General features: G+C 40.4%; 1 protein-coding gene across 1 annotated transcript in view; it reads right to left on the reverse strand.

Annotated features, from left to right (window-relative positions):
- PLAGL1 (PLAG1 like zinc finger 1) overlaps window positions 1-21,858 on the reverse strand; it is a 50,519-nt gene that overhangs the window by 10,655 nt on the left and 18,006 nt on the right. Inside the window, exons 2-5 of the mRNA XM_071549226.1 lie at window positions 19,493-19,535; window positions 5,070-5,225; window positions 3,917-4,029; window positions 1,584-1,733 (exon numbers count right to left, since the gene is read on the reverse strand). Of these exons, the coding sequence (XP_071405327.1) occupies window positions 1,584-1,733; window positions 3,917-4,029; window positions 5,070-5,225; window positions 19,493-19,511 (438 nt within the window). The 5' untranslated portion in view covers window positions 19,512-19,535. The remainder of the gene's footprint in view (window positions 1-1,583; window positions 1,734-3,916; window positions 4,030-5,069; window positions 5,226-19,492; window positions 19,536-21,858) is intronic.

Genomic DNA, 21,858 nt, shown 5'->3' on the forward strand with positions numbered 1-21,858 from the left:
ATCCTGCTCCCAACTTAAGACACTTCATTAAAAATATCTTGAGAAAGTATCTTCATAGTCAGCCCTGAGGCAGCCTCACACCACGACCAGCAGGGTGTGCCTAAGTGTAGCAGAAGGGCTATTGACTGTATAGAACAAAGTCTGCAAGATGCCACAGTACCATGAATGATACTGGGACAGAGGAGAAATAAAACTCAAGTCACTATGATACACAGCACAGTAAAGTTTCCAAAACACAGATACTCTTTGTGTCAGTATATAGGATGGAACTCTCCATTAATACCAGTGAGCAGGTCAGCAGAGATCTGGTTCAGTAGTATTTATATTATACTGGAAATTATAAGTTACCAGTTCATAACATCTACTTCTTAGAAAAGTTCATGGTTCCCAAATATAGTATTAGCAATCCCATCAATCTTACAAGCAATCTTAAAATCAAATTGAAATCTCAAATGGTATGGACTACATGAGAATCTCAAACACAGCCTAAATATGTCTCAGAGTAGCATACACTGTTTCACATTTTTCTTTTTCTTAATAATTATTTAACTATTAATCAAAATACAATTATATTTCACACTGTTATAAATTACTTTGAGAGTGTGAGCTGTTATTACTATTAACTTATTCTCTCTGCATCACTGTGCATTAAGTATTTTTCTCACTGTGCAGGTAGAAAAGCAAAAATGGAGAAACAACAGTAAACACTACTATGCCACAGAAATGTGTGTCAGTCTTGGAAATGAAATTGAAATGTTGGATTTTAATTCCACAGTAATTTCTTTTGACTAATATCCTCTCCTTTCTTTTGTTAAATTTTAATGTTGCTCACAATGATACACAAGCATTACGTTCAACACATAGACTTCAGTTTCCCAAGTATGCAAGAGATTTATTTCTGATTAAAACAAACTTTGTCTGAGAAAATGGCCAAAACAACAAAAAAAGACTGTATGTTTCAGTGTAATTTTAAATAGAAAGTAGTTTTTCTCTCTCTCTACAGACAAAGATGCAGTCCAGAATCTCTAAGGTAAATGATCGTTTCATGGCAACTTTGCAGTACTTTAAGTTATGCAGTTAAGTTCTTCAGACTTAATAAGCATAGAAAATAGTATATAAAGATTCTACTTAGCACTCTGTTCCTAAGCACACAGCAATGTGCTCAGAATACACTGTGTCCAAAAATGTAATAAAGCAAAGGAACCTGTGTTATTTCTGGAATAAGTCTTATTTCCGGAAGCTGCGTTGAATGTAACAAGGCTAGATAATGTCACCATGTACCTATCCGGAACTAAAAAATTTTACAAAATTCAGTTTCAACACCACCATCATGAATGATTTTTATGTATCCCTCTGCTCAGTTTCTTCACTACTCATAATGGCAGGTACAAACCACCTTTTCCTGAAAAACTGCATACACTGCTTGGTTTACTATGGATTAAGTGATATAAAAGGTGGTATGCAATAAAGATCCAGTTGGCAGAATATAATCAATCTTTTATCTTTAAAAGAGCTGGTCTTTCAGAACCTTTGTCTATAAATTTCCATTCGGGTGACAGGTGAAGCAATGCAGGTCTAACTACCTTGACTGTTGTGAAGTAGACTTCTCCACAGTGCTGATAAGCCACAAGGGTCTGTTCTTCTTGGTTCCGGGCTAGCCGGACAAACATCATCCAGTTTCCACAGTCTTCATTGGGAGTGTCCAGAAAGTACTTCCCTCCATCTTTCAATACCTGAAACAAAGGGGGAGAATGAACATGATAAAACCAAGTGCCATACAGAAGCACATTAGTTTTCTTTAACTTGGAATCACAGCTATCAGTTATTTACCCTGTCTTGGACATATGTCCTTTGAAACAGTGGTTGTTTCGAAATAGATCACTCTTAAAGAATACTAAGTGCAAAAGTAAGCGAAGAACCTGCCGAGCACCCTGCTACTAAAATAACTGGCCTTTGTATGTATTTCCAGTTTATATTTCATCATTTTTATGTTATATAAAGATAATATTATAAGAACTAAGTGCAGGCAGGTAGAAAGATAAGCTTTATGCCTTAATCTGCTTCCTGAGTACTTGATAATCTCAAACTTCAGTGTTGCTACATTTTGCATGGAACAATTGTATAACTTGTATAATAAGTCCAGAGAGGTAACATAATATAATGGCATTTTAACAGTCTTCTCTTTTTCCCCTTAACAATGCAAAAGTAAATAAAAATGAACAACTGTGCCAGAAAAATCTCTTTCTTTTTGCATTACTTCATTCTTCCTAGATTCCCTTCCAAGAGAATGCCACTGTGAGTTAAATACTACTGACTTCAAACAAGACAGTAGCTTTTCTGCAATAGTGTCTCAAACACGGACCAACGAAGCTGCACGACAGATGTCAGCACAGCATGTATCTGTTCTACTAACCTTGTAACTGAGCCATTAATTGCAAAAAAAGTTTCATTTCCATTGCTTCTGGGAACTATTTTATCTAACTTCATCATGTTTCCGATGAAAACACCTGCCTGTTGGACAAGTTTGGTCACATATTCATGCTGCGGAGAAGTCAAGGCAGCTACTGCTGTCATGTAGGAAATCTGGGACTCTAATCTCCTCTTCTGAAGAAACAGTCCATTCATCAGCCAGAACTGTGCTTATCACTGTATACTTATAAGCAAACGGTGCTGAGTGATAGAGGATAGGGTGTGGTTTACAATGGCTTGGTGAAGAGGAAGGAACTGGATGCTTAGCATCCATCCATTGTTAGAGAAGTAAGTTTTCTGCATTGTAAGAATTAGAGTATCTCATAAAAAGACTGAAGAAATTTAGTTACTGAGAAGAGAAAATCCTTTCTGGTGACAACATGCTATGAAAATCCCACAGATTATTCTCCTGGCAGTGTTATTCTCCCAGCAGATCATTTCCATGATTTCCATGTGCAAATGAAGTTTACAGCAACTACTGAAGCTATTATTTTTGCTCTCAAACAAAATTATGGAAGTATTTCCTTCACGACACACAGTGTTTTCCAGTCCCAAGCTTCTGGAGAAAGCTCAAAGACATAAAGCATGTCACAGGACAGCTGCTGATGATGTCTCTCTCCTGAGGGGTGAGAAGGCCTGATATGAAACGTGAACTCTGGAAGAACCGTGACCTGTTGGGAAGTTCTGACAGAGGCTGTGGCTGGACTGTGGACTTACTGTATGATACAGAGGTCTGCTCAGGCAAAATGCAAGGACTGGGACTTAGAGGATTATGATCAACTATCACTCCCAAGGAATTCCTGTGGTACAGGATGTGCATGTAGACTTGTCTAAGCTAGGCTAGTCCTGAAAAGCCACTATTTTTGCTGGATAAAGTACAAACAATAGTGTCACAGTCCAGATGAGATGATCAGAATCTGCATGTGCAGCAACAGATGGTACGAGCCATAAATAACAATCTGACTAAACTGAATAGTGCTCTGTGTGTCAAAGTATATATAATATAAATTAACAAATTACTGAGAAGTGTTTCCCCATCCCTGCACTGTTCCTCCCTATTAAGCAACTGCCTTGGTGTGTATTTCTGCCACCATTGCTAAATCAGTGCACAAACTTAAACCTCCCATTGGCATGGTGTAAATCCTTTTGTGTTAACTGGGAAGTTCAGCAGCCAGGCTCTGTGAAAAGTTTATCAAGACTGATAGGTCCAACACCCTGGAAATGGTAAAGCTGGAAAGCAAACTTCTAGAAAACATATTATACAGGAACATTTTGGTACTTCATGGTACACTGTATTGTCTAATAATGTGATTTACATTCATACTTACAGATTAGAAGTACAATTAATTTCCTAGATCAGTTGGAAAATTGACTGACTAAAATACATAAATATATATGAACTGCTGAAGCCACATATGCACTTCACAGAAAGTTAGTGGAATTTTACCTGCAGGACTAGCCTGCTTTCATCATAGCAGGTCAGTTTTGTAGACAGTTGACCAACATAAGGACCAAACTGTGTTCTCTTCTGTATTACTTTCTTTGCGAATACACCAAGGACTGTGAACAAAAAAAGACCAGTCTAATATTAATATAGATATCAAACACTATTTCTTGTATGTTTACAGTTGTGAAAATGGAGACAAACCAAACAGTGCAGAACACACGGAATTCTTCTTCTAGACAAGTAAACACTAACGTGAAAAATCTAAAAAGGTTGTAAATAGGTACCAGTATGTTTTTTTAAAATGGGTATTACATTGAATTCAAAAGTGCCTAAAATTCATGACAGGACACTAAACTGGATATGCAACACAAACATGCTGATACTCTTCAATCTACAAACTGATGTTATCATAGTGCTCTGCTTGTAGGCTTAATTTGAGGGGTGTTCTCTCCCAATATGAGTGGAGAGTATCTATGAAAACACAACATCATTCCATTGCCATATTAATAGAGCAACAGAATAGACATCTTGCTATTCTCTTTCTAAAATGCAATCTAGGTAGGACTAATTTTATACAGGTACCGGTGGAAAATCTGTACACTAAGGATGTCTTTTGCTTGTTCAAGTTTGGGCGTTGGAATTGCCTTGCCTTCAGAAGGAAACAACAGCCTTTCCATAATATGAACTGAAGGTGCTGCAAAACGTAAATTACCCTACTGTGATCTTTGCAGTTTTCAGGGGGTGGATGAGTGGTGTCATTTACCATTTTGTTTCTGCCCTCTTATTGAATACTCTTTCCAGTTTTGCGTGCTTGGTGGGGAAAAAAAGAGTAATAGTGCCTGGCTGTTACTATTAGACACAAATTCAACATTCATTAAACTTGGATCGACCGAACAGAGCTAACTGGTTGCTCATAGCTAAATGTCACACCAGCTCTGATGAAAGTCCTGCCATCAGTTTGTGCTTCTAAGTTAGTAGAAATCAGTTATAAAAAACAGTAGCTGACTGTAAGCTTTAGCTGTGCTCAAATGAAAATAGTCTTCATACTGCTAATGCCCAATGATTATCCCTTCAATTACTCATGAAAACAAGCCAGTGTTAGTACTTCTGCCTCCTCTTTCTCAAATGTGAGCAAAAGAGCCAAAATACTTACTCTGTTGGTTTCCAGCTCGCAACTCCAACACTCGCAAAGTGAGGTAGTGAGGTAGGGTGAGACGGGCTCGGCTGGGAATAACCCTATCTTTAGCCCTGATGAGTGGTCCATGGAGTTTGCATTCTCCTATAAGGCTTTTACCGCAATCCTCACACCCTACAAATCCAGAGAAGGGAAACTTACTAAAAAAGGCATACTACTTTCCAATCTAATCTCCTCTAGTGTTGTCCTCTTGAGAACACACCTGGAATTAGGAATGTTTTTCTTCAAACCAGCATTCTACATTAGGTAGTGAAAAGATTATCTGCAAGAACTGATTTAGGAAGGTTTGAAATTACACCTCCAGTCTGTGCATTCTCTCCTGTGCAGGTATGTGGGTCCTGACCTCCAAAGATTTATACATGTGTTCATTTGGAGGTGTCACAAACTGTGTCTTTGAAGACTAGGATGGGAGAAAATCTTGGAGCTCACTGTATGCCCACCTGTAAAAAATGTGCATATATAGAAATGAGAAGGACAAAGCTGTTAGTAATAACCACGGTAAAGTTGGCCCTTGCCAATTTTATCCATTCTGTGATTATGTAATTCTGTAATTTTCAGAGATCCAAGGAGTGTAAGAAAGACTTTGTGTCTGCTGCACAGACCATTCACAGAAGAAGACAAGACCCAGAGCGTACCACGAAAAATTAGTATGATGGGTCTTACAGTCAGAACTCAGTTGACAATCATGCAAGGGTAGCCTTCTCACAGGCCTCGTTGCCTGTGGAAGTAAGGAAAAGGGGCACAACACATCTCCCAGTCGTTGGTTCCCAATAATGACATCTGCAGCCTGAACACATGAACCATCCAGAGAAGTCATTAAAGAGAAATGCATGTTTGCAAACTGACTTTTCCCCAGCACAGTGAGATATTTTTGGTTCAGTGCAGCTCAAAATGGTTGCCAGGGAAACTCACACAGAGCAGCGACACAACTGAGCAATGAGACTCTCCAGCAGAAGGTCATCTCAGCACTGCTCTTACACAGGGCAATGGGAAAAAGGGGACTTCTTGCACAAACCCTTTTTATAGACACCAGAAACCACAACACTGAGCCAACAATGCTTTACGACTGAGTTAAAAGGAAAAGCTGACATTGGTCATCCATGACTACCTCATTTTGTTTTCTTTCTGAAAACTCTGCTGAGCAAGTCTATTCAGTAAACATCAATACAGAGCAAAGGAGGGGAGCCAGAACAGCCAAGAGGGTCCAAGAGAGCCATAGGACCCTGTAGCAGAAACTGGGGCAGGAAAAGTGAGGCTTCACCACAGACAGGAGCTTGTAACCAAAGAGAGGTCAAAAGAAGCATAAAGGGTTCAGAAGACTTTGCGTGGGGAGACATTGGAGATGTCTTTGAGAAAGGGCAGTAGAGCCATAAATGCCATATTCAGGGTAGGTCAAAAAGGTTTTCCTTTGTAGGCACTTGACTAAACTACATACCTTGATAGTCTAGTTCGAAATCTCCCCAAATAAACCCAAATGCTCCTACCAACTTCTTTAGGCTGTCCATCAATGAGGAGGCAGACTTGTGTGTTGGTCAACCTGCAGGCACTACAATAGTGTATATTTTTCAATAATTTGGGGACCATGTAAGTTTTCTTTTGCCATCACTCCCAGGCTGCACACCTGCACTATGAATAGCTGAAATACATCACTGTTTTTGCTAGTGCTACAGGTAAAGAACATGTTGCTCTACAGCCATCACTTAAAATGCACAAAAACCCCAGCAATGCAGCTGCAAGGCAGATTTTTTTTTTTTGCTATATACTGGTTTGCATACCTGAAGGTCTTTTACAGCAAGGCTGCAAGAAAACAAAAAAATTTCCTTGGTGATTTAACTTCATTGGTTTTTAAATAAATTCCAGAATCCACCCTTCTGAGGGCAACAAAATTAGGAGGGCTTTATGAGCTTACCTAGAATAATAGTGACTTTGTCTCAAGTCAAACAGCTCCTGCTTGGAGAGTCATTGTATGCAAACTGCCAAAACACATTACCAAAAGCAAAATGGAGACAAAGGACTGCTGTTGGAGGAAGGATGTGTCTAATCGTAAAGTACACGACCTTATCAATCCATGCCATACCTCTATGATTCATCGCCACCAAGCTCCTGAGCAAACCTTCCAGCCTCCCCAGGGCAGTGCCCACCGCAGAGGCCCCAGGGTGGGCAGCTCATAAGGTTGGAAAGCAGGAAAAAAGGGTATTTCTTGAATCAGCCACCAAATTCAGCACTAGTGCTCCACTAGCTAACCTGCCTTGGTCCTCCAGATGCAAGATTTAAGGTCTGAAATGACTCACACAAGTGGGTACTGGGGAGGAACTTCTCTGAAATCAGGGACTGCTTTGCACGGCCACCAAGCTTAGCAGCCCTATGGATGGCTCCCCAGGTAGCACACCTAAGCAGCATGCCAAAGCCATCAGCTAGCCCTGAATGAAATTAGCTGCACAGCCGGAAGTGCTTTTAAGCACCTTGCTAGCATGGCTTGGCATTCTGACCTGGCATAGCTGCACAACACGTGCCCAACACTTGTTCTAAGATTTTCTACGTTTCATTACATGGGACCTGAAGATAACTCAATGACTTAAGTTATTTAACAGGCATACTGGAATTACATTCACTACACAGTATTTATGACCACACATCAACATGTTAGTACCCAGACTCAGCATTTATTGCACCCAAAAAATTGCCAGGTTTATCAGAATCACAGGATTGGAGCACTGCAAATAGAATAACTTTAATGACTACCCTGGGGAATGGGGATCTTTGTAATTTCTCTCCCCAAAACTAACAGTGCAAAACTGTCAATTCACATTATTCCTCAGAGGTAACTACAGACCAAGTCATGATCCTTTGCATTTCAGTGCTAAATTACTGATGCTGTTGGTGAAGGAATGCATCTATAGCTGCAGCACAGCACTGATTTACAAAGCTTACACAGATTTTAACTTTGCTAATGAAGTAGAATGTATTTTTTTCAACAACAGCCTCAGAACACACTCTAACCTGTTCTGAAATATAGAGCATCCAGCTATAGAAACAACACACACTTTATTGTATTAGCACTAGAAATGAAATACACTTGGTTAGAAAAATCATTTTCTGTGAAGATTTTTTTCTGCTTTTTTTGTTGGGCACTGGTTCCTCAATGCTTTTTCAGTTTCCTTTCTCCCATAAACTGTACTTACACAAACAAAATTAATGGATTCGAGGTCATGTGCAACCTGAAAGAAAAAGTAAAACTGCCACCATTTCTCTGCTTTACGGTGATTTAGATGAGTAGGGAACAAAAACAAATAAATGAAATTCACAGGAGATACAAGCTGTTAAAAAACAGATCATGTAATCTACTATATCTTTAGAACAACAGTGCTATATTGTCTTCTAGAGGGTATTTCTTCATTCTTTCTCTGTCTTTGCAGTGATTCTGAAAAATTGCAAATAATGGCTTTTTATCTATCTGTAGATACAACTACACAAGGCAATAAATTTTGTAGCTGCTAAGATTTTTATTTTGCTGAACTACATTGCAGCAGTGGGGAGGCAGGCATACAGAAGAGCACAGCACAGGCACACGTGCAGACTCTGAACAGGTTGCAGGTGTGCAGCTACCACCTTAATTGCAAGGATGAGGTGCTCATTCCCTGCAAAATGCCACTGGAGGGGCTAAGAAAAGGATACCTCTCCTGTACACCCCAAACCTCATATCCCTGTGCCTCAATCTGCTCCACTTCTCCCAACTATTGGGAGGCATGGCTGGCAGCTGCCATGGATATTCCCTGCTCTTTGGGTCATGAGAAAAATGAGACCCACTGCCTGCAAGATGCAATCCCACCACATGACCTGACCAAACACTGGTGGCCACGTTCCCAGAGAAGAGAATGGGCTGTGAATGTGGCTCACCTGTACCGTCCTCCTCACCATGCTGGTGCTTCCCCCCTGTCCAGGTCTAGGCGACAGTTCTCCTTTGCTGCAGACCATACAGCCTGGCAGCCTCAGTGGCCAGCCTGCCTTGTCCTCCAGATGGCTCTGGGGCCAGCCACGCTGCCCAAGGACAAGCTCCCGCAGCCAACAGTAGCCAAGCTGGCACAGCAGCTTGGGCAAGCTGGACTTGAGCACAGTCAACAAACTGGTTTCCAAAACAGAAGCACTGTTGGAGCACTATGCCACCCCCCCACGCACAAGCCCAGCCTCGGGGAGAGCTCATTAGCGTGGGCAAGGAGCCACAGGCTGCGGTTACACAGAGTCCGCTGCAAAGATAACAGGAGCTATACATAACCATACTAGGGAACTGCAATCACTATCATGATAGCTCAGACATGCCACCAGCTCCTTAGCCAAGAAGCAGCAGAACATCACTTTTTAAAACCACTGTGATAAAAACTAGATGCCTATCAGGATGTCCTTCCTGCATTTTCTCCAACCTCTACTTTCAAGCAAGATTTCACAGTACCTGAGCACTTCAGTGGCCCACAAGATACCTGTGGAACAATTATGTCCCCTGTGATGGCAGAGGTAAATCATTTCTTCTTGAACATCCACTTTGAGCAAATATGCCCTGTGAGAAACGATCGGCGTCTGAGCAGCACTTGACATTTACTCTGCTGTTTTGCAGCATTAGAATTAGCTCCCATACACAAAGGGAACAAAGATCAGTGTACACAACAGTCCAAATCCTAGCCTAATTACAATCATAAGATTTGCATAGCAAACAACAGTAATTTATCCAGAGTAAAACTGTACTGCTCCATTAGCCTTGTTCAGCTTTCACATAGAGGAACACTATAAAAATATCTTCTGGATGTTTTCTGTCCAGGATACATTGCACAAACTAGTCTTGGTTCTTCTCACCAAAAGGTGCATGAGGTGATGCATGAGGGTTTCCTGCCCTGTGGTTTGTTCCGCAGCACTTTGTGCTGGAAAAGCTCGAAAAGCTTGTTCTACAATATAATTTATTTGGCAAAAAAGTCAAAGTACTCAATTAGCAAACAGTTAATCACAGTTATTGTCCCATTATTGTGGGCCACTGACAAAACTCCCCCTGCAAAAAATGTTTATGAAAGAAGCCTTATGTGTCCTGAGTTTGATGTGCAAAACTAAGCTCTTAACTGATTAATAATTTATTCTATTTATATTAAAGTAAAATAGGACTTGCTACAATTGGCAGAATGCAGAATGTCATGCTAAATTTTCTACTGACTGATCTTCACTTTTTAATCGTAATAACTGATTCCTAGTCCAGCACCAAAATAGCTAAATATTTCTTCAATGTCTCCTTTTCATATTTCTTCTATCATAAAACAAAACCTTGTATTAACAGAGAGGTACAATTGATCAGCTCTGCATGGAAAAAAAGAAAAAAAAATAAATCAAGAAACCACACTCCAGGCTGACTTTGCAATCATAATTGCTCACCTGATCAAAGACATAAAACTTGACCTATTGTGCATGACACAGTCACAGCGTATTATTTGGGAAGCAGGTACTGTATTTTCCATAACCCTGCACCAAAAATAACACCAAACCCCAACAAGAAGGGGAAGAAAAAAATAAAAGGAAATTTACTCTTATATGCTTGAGAAGGAAACTTTAAAGATTTCAAGCAGTGAGTTCCCATGCCTTTGACATATGGAGACCCTGAAACCTCGCAGCCTACCTGGTCGCACCAGCACAGATGGTGTGGATGTGCTGCTGGGGCAATATCAGCTCCTTACCAAGGCCTCCTGCTGCCCACTGCCAGGCTTTCTGGTGAGTGGACAGGAGCTCCTGAGATGCAGGTGGAGGAGGGGAGGAGTCCTGCTCCCATGCAGGGGTAAGCAACAGCCTTCACGTAAATGCCTACGCCTCTTGGGGCCCCCTCTCCTGGGAAGGAGAATGGTAGGTGGTTTGCAAACATTGCAGAATCATTCTTAACATTAAGCATATTCATGGGAACATGACCTCACGCTACTAAAATGTAAAACTTTAAAAATTAGTTACTATATTTGGAAACAGAATAGAGAAAGAGAACAGCAAACATGACTTACTGCCACCCCACCCCATACATTCAGTCAGACTGGCAGGTTGAGCTAATACCCTAAAACTGGGACCAAGCACTCCAGGTGAACCCAGCCCTCAGGTGTCCTGACCCAGACAGTGATCTGCAGTGATACTTTCCCTCACCTCACCTTCATCCTCCCTGTGCCTCTGCCATTGTTCCCAAGAAGAAAGAAGATTCAGAGGGAGTGTACACACTGGGGCTTCCAGCAGTGGGAGATCATCTGTCAAGGTATCTGCTCCTTCCTCACAGCAGTACAATCATGACAGCAGGGCTGTGCTTATGGAAAATGCCTCCAGAAGGGACGCTCAGCACTCACTCTAACACACAGCACAAATGCATTTTCCTGGCAGACACAAGTTCCAACATGTAAATTCTTCAGAACTCCAAAACTATTCATTATACTAACATATAAGAGACAACAATTATGATTTATTACTAGTTCCTAATAGGGAATAACCATGATGACAGTCAAGCACATCTGGGAACTGTAAGTTTTTTGCCTGGTGGCCATGAAGCGTTACAACAGGCACAGACAGAAGGAATTTAACCAGTTTCCCACAAAAAGTCAGTCTCACATCAATCCCAATGAGGCTTTCTACCGTGCTCCTTTGGTCTAGCAAATCTTAGGAGTAAAACAGTTAGTGAAGTCTCAAGAATCACATCTGGGCTGTGAAATTCAGCAATTTCAGCAGGTTCCCGTGATGCCTGTGCAGCAGAAGTGTACCTGTGCTCTGCTCTATCTTACGAACTTCACAGCTAGAAGAAAAAAAAGTTACCTTTACTGTTTGAACACCTGAAAGGGCAGTAACTTACAGGTCTTTCCCGTAAAATTAAAGGAGGAAAAAACCCCAAGAAACCCACAACACAAGAAACCCTGCAACAAATCAAACAGCAGGGAAAGTATGTAAGTGTGTTTATCAAATTTAACTTCACTGCAGGCTGATCAGCTGGTTTATCAAAGTTCTTGGTAGGTTCATACATCTAAAAATTACTCAAGGTCAAAAAATTTATTGACTGATTGAAAGCTCCTTTAAAAGATAATCTTTTTCTGGTTATTCTTGGTATAAAATGTACATCACAATTCCAGTACACTACATGGGGTTTGGTTGTTATCAGAACCCATATACACAATGAGCAGAGTTTAAGTGAAATTGCCTGCCATAGTTTACATTTAATAGCTTCTAATAAGCACAGAGAGACTTTTCTCTTTGCTAAAAGCTGAACGTATTTCAAACAATCAAACTGAAAAGTGCAGTTGGATTTTTCAGGGGCTTTTTGCCTTCTCTCCCTCTTCCTCTACTGTTTTGGCATGAAGTCATATAAAATTAGATCCAGAAACAGGAAAGGAAGTTAACAGCAAATTCACAGAAACAACTGCTTTTTATGAGAAAGAGCCTCAGTCAGCATAGCCTAGTCCTACAAAATGCCCAGCAGGAGCTTCCTGAGAGCAAAGCCTTGCTGATACACTCTGCTCATCCTCCTCAGCAGCCAGCGGCAGTCGGACCTGGTGCAAGGCTGTGGCTCCTTGGCTGCAACACCTTTGTCTTGTTTTAGGTCTTCCCTAGCACTATTCAAACTGTGCTGCTTCTGCACTGCAGACAGCAAAACTAAACCCCCTCCATTCACAGAAATACAGACAGCCATCAAGAGAGTCATATTCAAACTGCTTATAATCATCCTGGGGCTCCTGGGTCACATGTTGGACTTCCTAATCTACAACTCCCACAGCACAGATTTTACCTACCACAGCAGAAGTAGCTTTCATTGGTCACAAGCAATGAGGTTTTAGGGGGAGATTTTTGACAGGCTGGTTGATTTATTTTAGTGCCCTTTAGAGGAGAATGTGAATGGCTACTGGAACAATTTAACCACAGACACCAGAATTTTTCATCTTTTTTTCTAGTAGAAAAAACACCCCAGGCACATATATCTTCCTGAATGTATGTATGCATAAATACACATGCACGCGCGCACACACACACACACACACACACACAGCATTAATACAGTTGACAGTTTTATTGACGGCAGGTCAACACCATGGTTTCAATTCTGATAAATGAAATGCAGCAATTGTAATGACTAAAGCTTAGTATTAATTAGTTGAACTATTTCCAAGCCTTACAACATTCCCTTAAAAGGGAACCTTAGATTGTGTCTCTCTCCATCACTGAATTTGGTTGTAACTGGACACCAAGTCCAGATGCTGTGTGGAGGAGACTGGTGGAAGGCTTGGTGACCAAAACTGCCTCTCCTTAGGAAATCAGTCCAAATAGAATCTTGAATTTCCACTGGTGACACAACGTTCAAGGTGGACTTGTGGTAATTTTTCCAGCAAAGACACTAGCAGCTGGGATATATTTCCAGCTGCTTACTGGAAGAAAGAACCAGGCAGGTAGACACGCTTTGGAGAAGGAAATATGAGTTTACTGTAGGATGCAAAGAGGAAACCTGGCATGACAGAGACGAGATACTGTGCCTATCCTGTGGCTGGAGAACTTGATGCCTTTAGAGGCAGTTTTAACAACATGATGCAAGCCACAGCTACTGGGAATAAAAGAGCAGTGCAAAAACCATGTGACCCACTTCTGTAGGTACTAGTCTGTCCACTTAGCTCTACTGACGTGGAAGTAGCCACCTTATGAAAGAAGGAAGTCCACATGGAGAAGTGAATACACAGATACTTAGGGCTGGTCGGGGCTGAGAGCTTGAAGGGCCAGTCCTAAAAGAACGCTCCAATCCACATTACATTCAGTGGAAACTATGCCTGAATAAAACTGGAAAATCAGTTAACTTGCTCAGCGAACCATCTAAACTTCCTACTGATATTACAACTCACCCACGAGAAAAAAAAATTTCTCTTTTACTAATGAACCCTAAAGTGTATATTTAAAATACTTAAATGGAGTCTTCCTTTAAAAGCATTGGCTTTTGTAAATGAAGGGTCATTAACAGCTTAGCAGAACAGCTTTAGCTCTTACTACACATCAGCTTCGTAAGAGAGGACGCTGCCAACAACTTCTGTTATTCCTTGCCTCATTTTCAACATGAAAAGCATGCGTGATTCCCAGCTCCTCTGGAAAAAAAAATGGGTAGGTTACTCTCACCCTTTGCCTTTATGACCCTGCTAAATTCTTCTCCTGTTTTAAGGCATGAAGTGATTAAAAAAAAAACCAACACCAAAACATATAGGCATTGGGAAGCTCTGCTGCTGAACAGACACAAGACTGTATTTCTGTGAAAAAAATACACATACAAGTGTCTTATTTATGCTTCCATTTACTTGTTTTCTTTTTCCTAAGATCTAACACTTAATTCTTTTTTTCTGCACTAAAGACTTTTAATGGGAACCATAAGATAATTACCTAATGTCTTGGCTGCTACTGTATTAAAGAAAATAGGTCCACCTGAGCTTCTTTAACAGACTAAGAAAGGATAAAATTGGCAGCAACAGATTACGCAGCAGGATAGCACATTTCCCTTACAATGACTATTCTCCTCAGGAGTAAGGACAGCCTTTAGTCAATTTTCTAAGACAGAGAAAATACAAAGTACATGATTATAGATTATTATAGGAGAATCACATGAGAGTTGCCATGTGGGTTTAGAAAAAAATTGCAGGTTTTTTTACAGATAAAGCTTTCTAAACTCAGATTATAAACCATCTCCATAAAGCCCTATTTATTCTACTGCTTACAGTCATCTCAATTTGAGATCAAATAAAATTCAATTACTTTTTCTGCATTTCTGATTAAGTTTTTAGATTCTTTAAATTATTTCCAAAAGTCACACATACATAAAAGTAACAATAGTCTCTATAACTAGAATCTAAGAATCAATCTTGCAATGCAAAACTGCTAGGAATTTGTTTTGTTTTCATACTTTCCTAGCTCAAAGAACAGGAACAACTGATGGTAAAGGCATCACCTTGGGGAAAATGCACCATTCCTCAGATATGTATTTGTATAATTCCAGTCATTTAGCAATTATATTTACTTTGAGCTGTGTATGATTACATATCCCACCTTGGATTTGGTATATTTTACTGTGCTGGTTGGAAATCAAGTATTTTATACTTCTTCCATTTCAACACTGCCAATAGGTCACAATGATATTAATATTTTGTAAAGATGCTTCATGTTAGAAAAGGCAAAGGGACAACTGTGCTACCAGAACATCCTTGTGCACCTCCCCATACACGTGTGGCTCACCACCTTCCAGTCCAGCAAGTTAAACAGAACACACTCTGCCTTGTCTTATCGCCCAGCTAACAGAGAACAAGTGCCACCTTCCGTGTCACACATGAATCATCTACTTTCTTCTCCATTATACCAACTAAAAAAGCCCCGATCAACAGAGCTTTCCACAACCGTAATTCTTTTCTGTTTGCACCATTAAAACTACCCAGAAACCCTCCCTGGTCAACATTTTCATAGCACACCTAGATTACAGCATTAAAAGAACCTATAAACGTATCTCATTTCCAGGTTAGATGTTAACTTTAAATTAGCTTTACATTTTAATGGCTTCCAGTCCCTATCATGCATAAATACACTTAAGTTAGGTGTAAAAACAGACTTGACCCATTGGATAACAATAATGACAACAAAGCCCACAGTGTTTTTACATCTTTGTCAAAATGGTAAATGCATTTGCTTTTTTTTTGTTTATTTTCTCTGAAAATCTTGGAAACTTAATGGCAAAGTCACAAGCAAACATGTTGATGCTCTACAGTTAAGCAATGTATTTTCATTTTAAGGATCACAAAGTAAACTAAAGAAAGATTGTTTGCATATGGAACCCAAATGCTTCCAAGGCGAATAGGTAAGTTATTTGCTGGGAAAAGAGGAAAATGAGACAAAAACTAGTAAGATTACTAGCTCAAAATCACACAAAGAAAAAAATACCAACTGAGGAACATAAACTATTCCAACAGAACATGAAACTTCCCAAGGACTTCCTCCAAAATGGGGAGCTCAAGAGTTTTCAAACTACTGTACATGCACAGACACTTTTAATCAGGTTTGCAACACAAACACAGCAATTCCTACTGCCATGTAAGAACAAGGCAGCATGATGGCAATTACTTGGTTCAGAGCTTGCCCTTACACTTAAACTAACTTAACTGGGCCACACCTGAAAGTTGTAGCTGCATGAGCCAAGAAATCTTTTTCTTCAGTCACCACAGAAACTAATATAGAAACTCTCGCGACTTGTTCTCCTGTTTTCAGAAAAAAATTTACATATGAATTACACACCAAAGTCCTACAGTCAAATAAACTGTTCTGAACTCGCATGAAGAAAATACTGCTTCTTCATTATCATCTTTCTCTGGCTATTGTTTGCTGTCTTCACAAAAAAACCTGTACATCTAAAGCCAGCAGCAAGCACAATGGTTAAGTCTATCTCTTGCCTTGAGTCCATGCCTGGAAATAGAGGTTTGGAAATACATCCTTACATTTCAAAGGATTTTAGATTCCCAGATTTTCTGCCAGACAGGCCCGCTTGCTAGTCCCTGCCTTGTGCATAAGTATTTACACAGCCATCTGTACCAGTCAAGAAATCATCTGATGCAACTCGGCTGATTCTCAAAGGCATAAAAAATTGCATATAATAGCCTACATAAATGACTGATGTTCAGGACCTGACTGGAAGGCCCACATACTGAATTATTTTCTATTACTTTTCATATTCATTAATCACCACTAGATAAAGAACAAAAGAACACACACAGAGGCTAGAAACTGCACAAGAGTCTCTTAGGAGTTTCCCATGACAGAATACAATTCAAACATTTTTTTTGCACTCAAGAACAGAAATTCAAACATTTCATAATTGCACTATGTATGGGAAATCAAAACAAACCTTACCTTATTTAAAACAGCAATTTTAGTAAAAAGTCAGGCTTTGCTAGTACAGGGTGGCAGGAGCCATACCATCCTCCTTCGGCAGACTTTCCCAAATGCCCCTGTGTTCAACTAAGTCTAACTCCACTCTGTTTTGTTTCCCCAGGAGGACTCATTCAGGACCATGTGCTCCTTTTCAGCTGTCAATAAACAGAAGCGGTGAATTCCCGAGCACTTCACAAAGCTAGTTAGGCATAGCCATTCATTTCTTCAGGAAAACAGGGCATTGATTTCAGCAAATTCCCAGGGAGCAGCTACAACAAAGAGATCAAAGACCCACCTCTTTTCCTGCCTGGCTTTGGCTGGCTGGGCTGAGAGGAGCAGCAACAGGTTTCCGAAGAGCAGGCTCGAGCCCCACCGACCACTGCATGCTCCATTCATGCCCGTCGCCTTCCTACATTCTCGGGACAGCCCCCAGTGCTAACCGTGACAAACCCCCACATTCAGGCAGCATAATATACTGCACGCTAGTTCATCCAAGGATAAAAAGAAAAACAAGCTCCAAGGGAAGTCCGCTGCTTCCCCAACCAGCCGAGCCTCAGTAGCTGCCAGACTTTCCATAGGAAACTTCTCTCACTTTTTTCTTAGCTTCTCTATCTAAAACAGAGAAACACTTGCTACCTCAAATTCACTGTGCTGAAACTTCACCGGAATGTTAGTTTTTTTGGTTTATTTCCATGAGCTTGAAGACTTAGTTGCTGGAGTTTGAAGTCTAACTGCTGCAGCCCTTGTATTGTGCAGCCATGACATTTCCTTTGTGCAACTTGCCCCAGACTGCAGTGGTTTTTTTCTTAGGAATCTAAGGGTGTTTGTTCTGGTTTGGTTACATTTTCCCTTTTTTAGTTATACATCTTGTCTTCATTAATGCAACCTGGAACAAGAATTTTGATGCTAGAATTTGACTTTGTATTGAACGAAGCATTAGAAAAAGGCGATGTGGGCAAGCCTAAGGACTGGTTGTTAGGCTATGTGTCTACGACTAAAAAGTAAGGGAAAGAGACTGGTTTTTATGGTGCTGAGATCACTTGGCATCAGCTCCACGTGCCTAACCACTCACCTCCTTCTCTCTTCCCCAACAAACAGTTTGGTTAGATTGAAATTCCTTATTTGGAACAGAGTCTGGTAAATATTATCCCAAAACACATCATAGCATTGATTATTAGCATAGGACAATACTGAGCTCATGGGCTGGCTCTGAAATATTTATTCATATAAATACAGAAATAAAGATCTAGAGTCACTTCCCACCTGTACAGAATTGCTGTGTTATTCTTCAGCATTCTCCTGTGCACTGACACTTTACCAAGGCACTGCGTGGCTGTCACAAGCCCCACATGCATGTGTACTCCCACCAGCTGGAACCTGGAAAGGCCCCTCAGCACTGGTGCTGCCTCAGGGCCGTTCACATATCTCCAAATGAGAAGACAAACATCTCTCCTGCTAGCATGACCGAGTATACCCCCTGTCCTGTCACAGGGCATGCCTGGGAAAGGAGTGCTTCCAACTTCTTCTCCAAGACCACCATTTTGTACTGGAAGACAGTACACAGGTAAAGCTCAAAAAATGCACTTCCACAAATAACTTGAAGTACAGATATCACGTCCACAGATAGCTGCTGCCACTTAGCCACTGATGGTTTTACTTTTATTAATGGAAAACAGGTATTAATGCAAAAAAACCCCCTTGTTTTCTTTGTTCCTCTGAGGAAGTATTGAGGAATGATAAAATTGGTTTCTGAAATTCCCCTCTCTTATATTGCACAGTGTGCAGCTGGGCAGCCCTTGGAGGCAATGATAAAAAATGGCAGCTGATGCACTGGAGGGATTCCAAATGAAAGCATGTAGATCAGACCAGTAAGCATAGAAAATGTGCTTAATGCTTCAGATAGCTTAAGCTGGAGCAAGAGAGTGTGAGTACTGGGGAAACGTGAGCAGCAGTCTTTTGTGGTACTTAAGACAGCAAAGTATAAGGATATGCCAGTTGTATATTCTTTTCTGTTAAAAAGAATGATGGATAACAGTGATGAGGCATAAGATTTGGATATGACTGGGATAATGATACCATGGAAACACAGGAGTTAAATTCACAAAATGATTAAAAAACTCCAAGCACATCACTCTCTAGTAATCTGGAATGGTATTTGTGCCAAAGATAGATAAAACATTTTAGACAGAATTGTAATTTTAAGTCTCAATGAACCAGTCTGTTCTTATACTTAGGCCGGATTTTTACAATTTTACTCATATTAAGTCATGCTTTACTCCAAGAATAATCCTGTTGATTATAATGGTAATATTGTTCAACAGATGTCTCAGAAAAAATGCAAATGTAAAAGCAGACTTTATACTTCAGATAAAAGACATCAATCATGAGTACATCTGGGAATCTGATAAAAACATATGGTACAAAAAATCACTGTGGGATGGTGGAAATGTACTTACATAGCAGGTCCGTGGACATGTTTACAGATCAGGCAAAGGAAACCTACACAAAATAAATGAAAAAGGAATTATCAGCTTTCTGAACTAGCACAACTCGTTTATATCTCATGCTAGTAATCACAGTCTTTTAATCCTTTAGGAAATAAGGAGAACATATCTACAGAAATCTAACAAGGAAGAATTTTAACCTGCAGAACAAAAGAATAAATCCATCTATTTTTTATTCCTTAATAATTGATTCCACTTCATTTCACAATGTGAACTGACAATGACATGCATTTTAATTAGGAGCAGTTCACTGTACCCCACATCTTCATTAACATTTACTATTAAAACAGAATTTTCAGGCATCATGTATTTTACCCCATTGCATGCCATTCTGTGTTTAAGCCTGGTATTTCAGGTATTCATCCTAACAGTCCTGACCTTTACATAGTCAAAGAGAATATTAACCAAATATAGGGCATTTTATTTGCTCTCTTGAAAGACTCCTCAGGACTTCTAGTTTTCTCACAAACTGATTTATTTTGTTCTCTTTCCATTCATCTGCTGGGTTTTGACTGAAATTTTTCTGTAAGCACACAGAAGCAGAGTCTGAGTTTTCTGCAGCTGTCTGACCAATCTCCAACACATGGGGATCTCAGTGAGTGAATAAGGCTACTTGGAGCAACAGAAATAATACTGCATGTAATAGTAAGGGCAGATGCAAATAACAGTATGGATCACGGATGCCATTTTATGTCCTGTACAAAACTTGAAAGTTTCAGGCAGTGTTTGAAGGTGTGTGTATATGAATTAGAGTGAACAAAAGAGGTACAGCTAGGTGGAATGCTGGGTTCTACACACGGGTCACAACAACCCCATTCAGCGCTACAAGCTTGGGGAAAGGTGGCTGGAAAGTGGCCTGGCAGAAAAGTTGCTGGGGATGCAGGTCAACAGCCAGCTGAACATGAGCCAGCAGAATGCCCAGGTGGCCAAGAAAGCCAAGTGCATCCTGGCCTGTATCAGCAATAGTGTGGCCAGCAGAACTAGGGCAGCGACTGTCCCCCTGTACTCGGCACTGGTGAGGTTGCACCTCAGATCCTGTGTTCTGTTTTGGGCTCCTCACTACAAGAAAGACGTTGAGCTGCTGGAGTGTGTACAGAGGATAACAGAGCTAGGGAAGGGTCTGGAGCACAAATCTTATGAAAAGCAGCTGAGGGAGCTGGGTGTATTTAGGCTGGAGAAAAGGAGATTCACGGTGAACCTTTTCATTCTCTACCTGAAAGGAGGCTGTAGCCAGGTGGGGTTCAGTAACAAGGTATAGAGTGAGAGTAAATGGCCTCAAGTTGTGGCAGGGGAGGTTTGGATTGGATATTAGGAAAAAATTCTTCACCAAAACATTGTCAAGCATTGGAACAGGGTGCACAGAGAAGTATACCCTGGAGGTATTTAAAAGACATGCAGATGTGGCGCTTCAGGACATGGTTTAGTGGCAGATTTGGCAGTGCTGGGTTAATGGTTGGACTCATGATCTTAAGGGTCTTTTCCAAACAATGATTCCATGATTCTATGAAAACTTGACCCTGATGAAAACAACAGTATTTTGCTGCTGACTGAAATGGGTAAAAGAAAACTTCTTCATTTTTAAAAATACAATAATCAGTAGTAAGATACTTCCAAATTAATTGAATTTGGTTGGGAGCTGAGGGAAGTGGAGTATGGAAGAAAGCAATAAAGATGACAGGAAACATGGATAGCAAGGAATAATGAGAACTGAAAAGGAAACAGTCTCACAGAGAGTAAAGCAGTAGTAAGATACGATGAATGCACAGGACAATGAAGCAGAGGGGAGTCAGTGGCAGGCTGATGAGAATTTGCCAAAGAAGAAGCTGTGACTTTGTCAGATGCAGCTACCTGCTGAAATTTAGAAGTCCATTTTCATGTTTGAAAAGACTAACACTTCCAGTGATCCACTGTAAGCACTTAATTTGCCATCTTAGTTTGAGGACATGCTGTGTGTGCCTGCAACTGTGCTGCAGTCATGCTGAGCACTCTCCCCAGCACTTACTCAACAACGATGTACATACATCACTACTGGGCAACATAACAAGTATGCTGATTACATTAGAAAGTTCACAACTGATAAACTTACATATCCTCATTTACGTGCTTGCAGACCTAATCCCAAGAACAAGACACAAAAAGTTAGTAAATCGGACTTGCTGCCTTACTATGTGTCTCACTGCAACATAATCAAATCCCCAAGGATTTAAATTGTTAATTCTAGCATAAAATACAGTACATAGAATATATTTTATATATGCTTTGGACTCTGGAATTTAGACTACTTCTGATCTCAAAATACAAAGAACTGTGTGGTCTTT

The sequence above is a fragment of the Pithys albifrons genome, chromosome 2 (assembly GCF_047495875.1).
Source record: "Pithys albifrons albifrons isolate INPA30051 chromosome 2, PitAlb_v1, whole genome shotgun sequence".
In the NCBI taxonomy this organism is placed as follows: domain Eukaryota; kingdom Metazoa; phylum Chordata; class Aves; order Passeriformes; family Thamnophilidae; genus Pithys; species Pithys albifrons.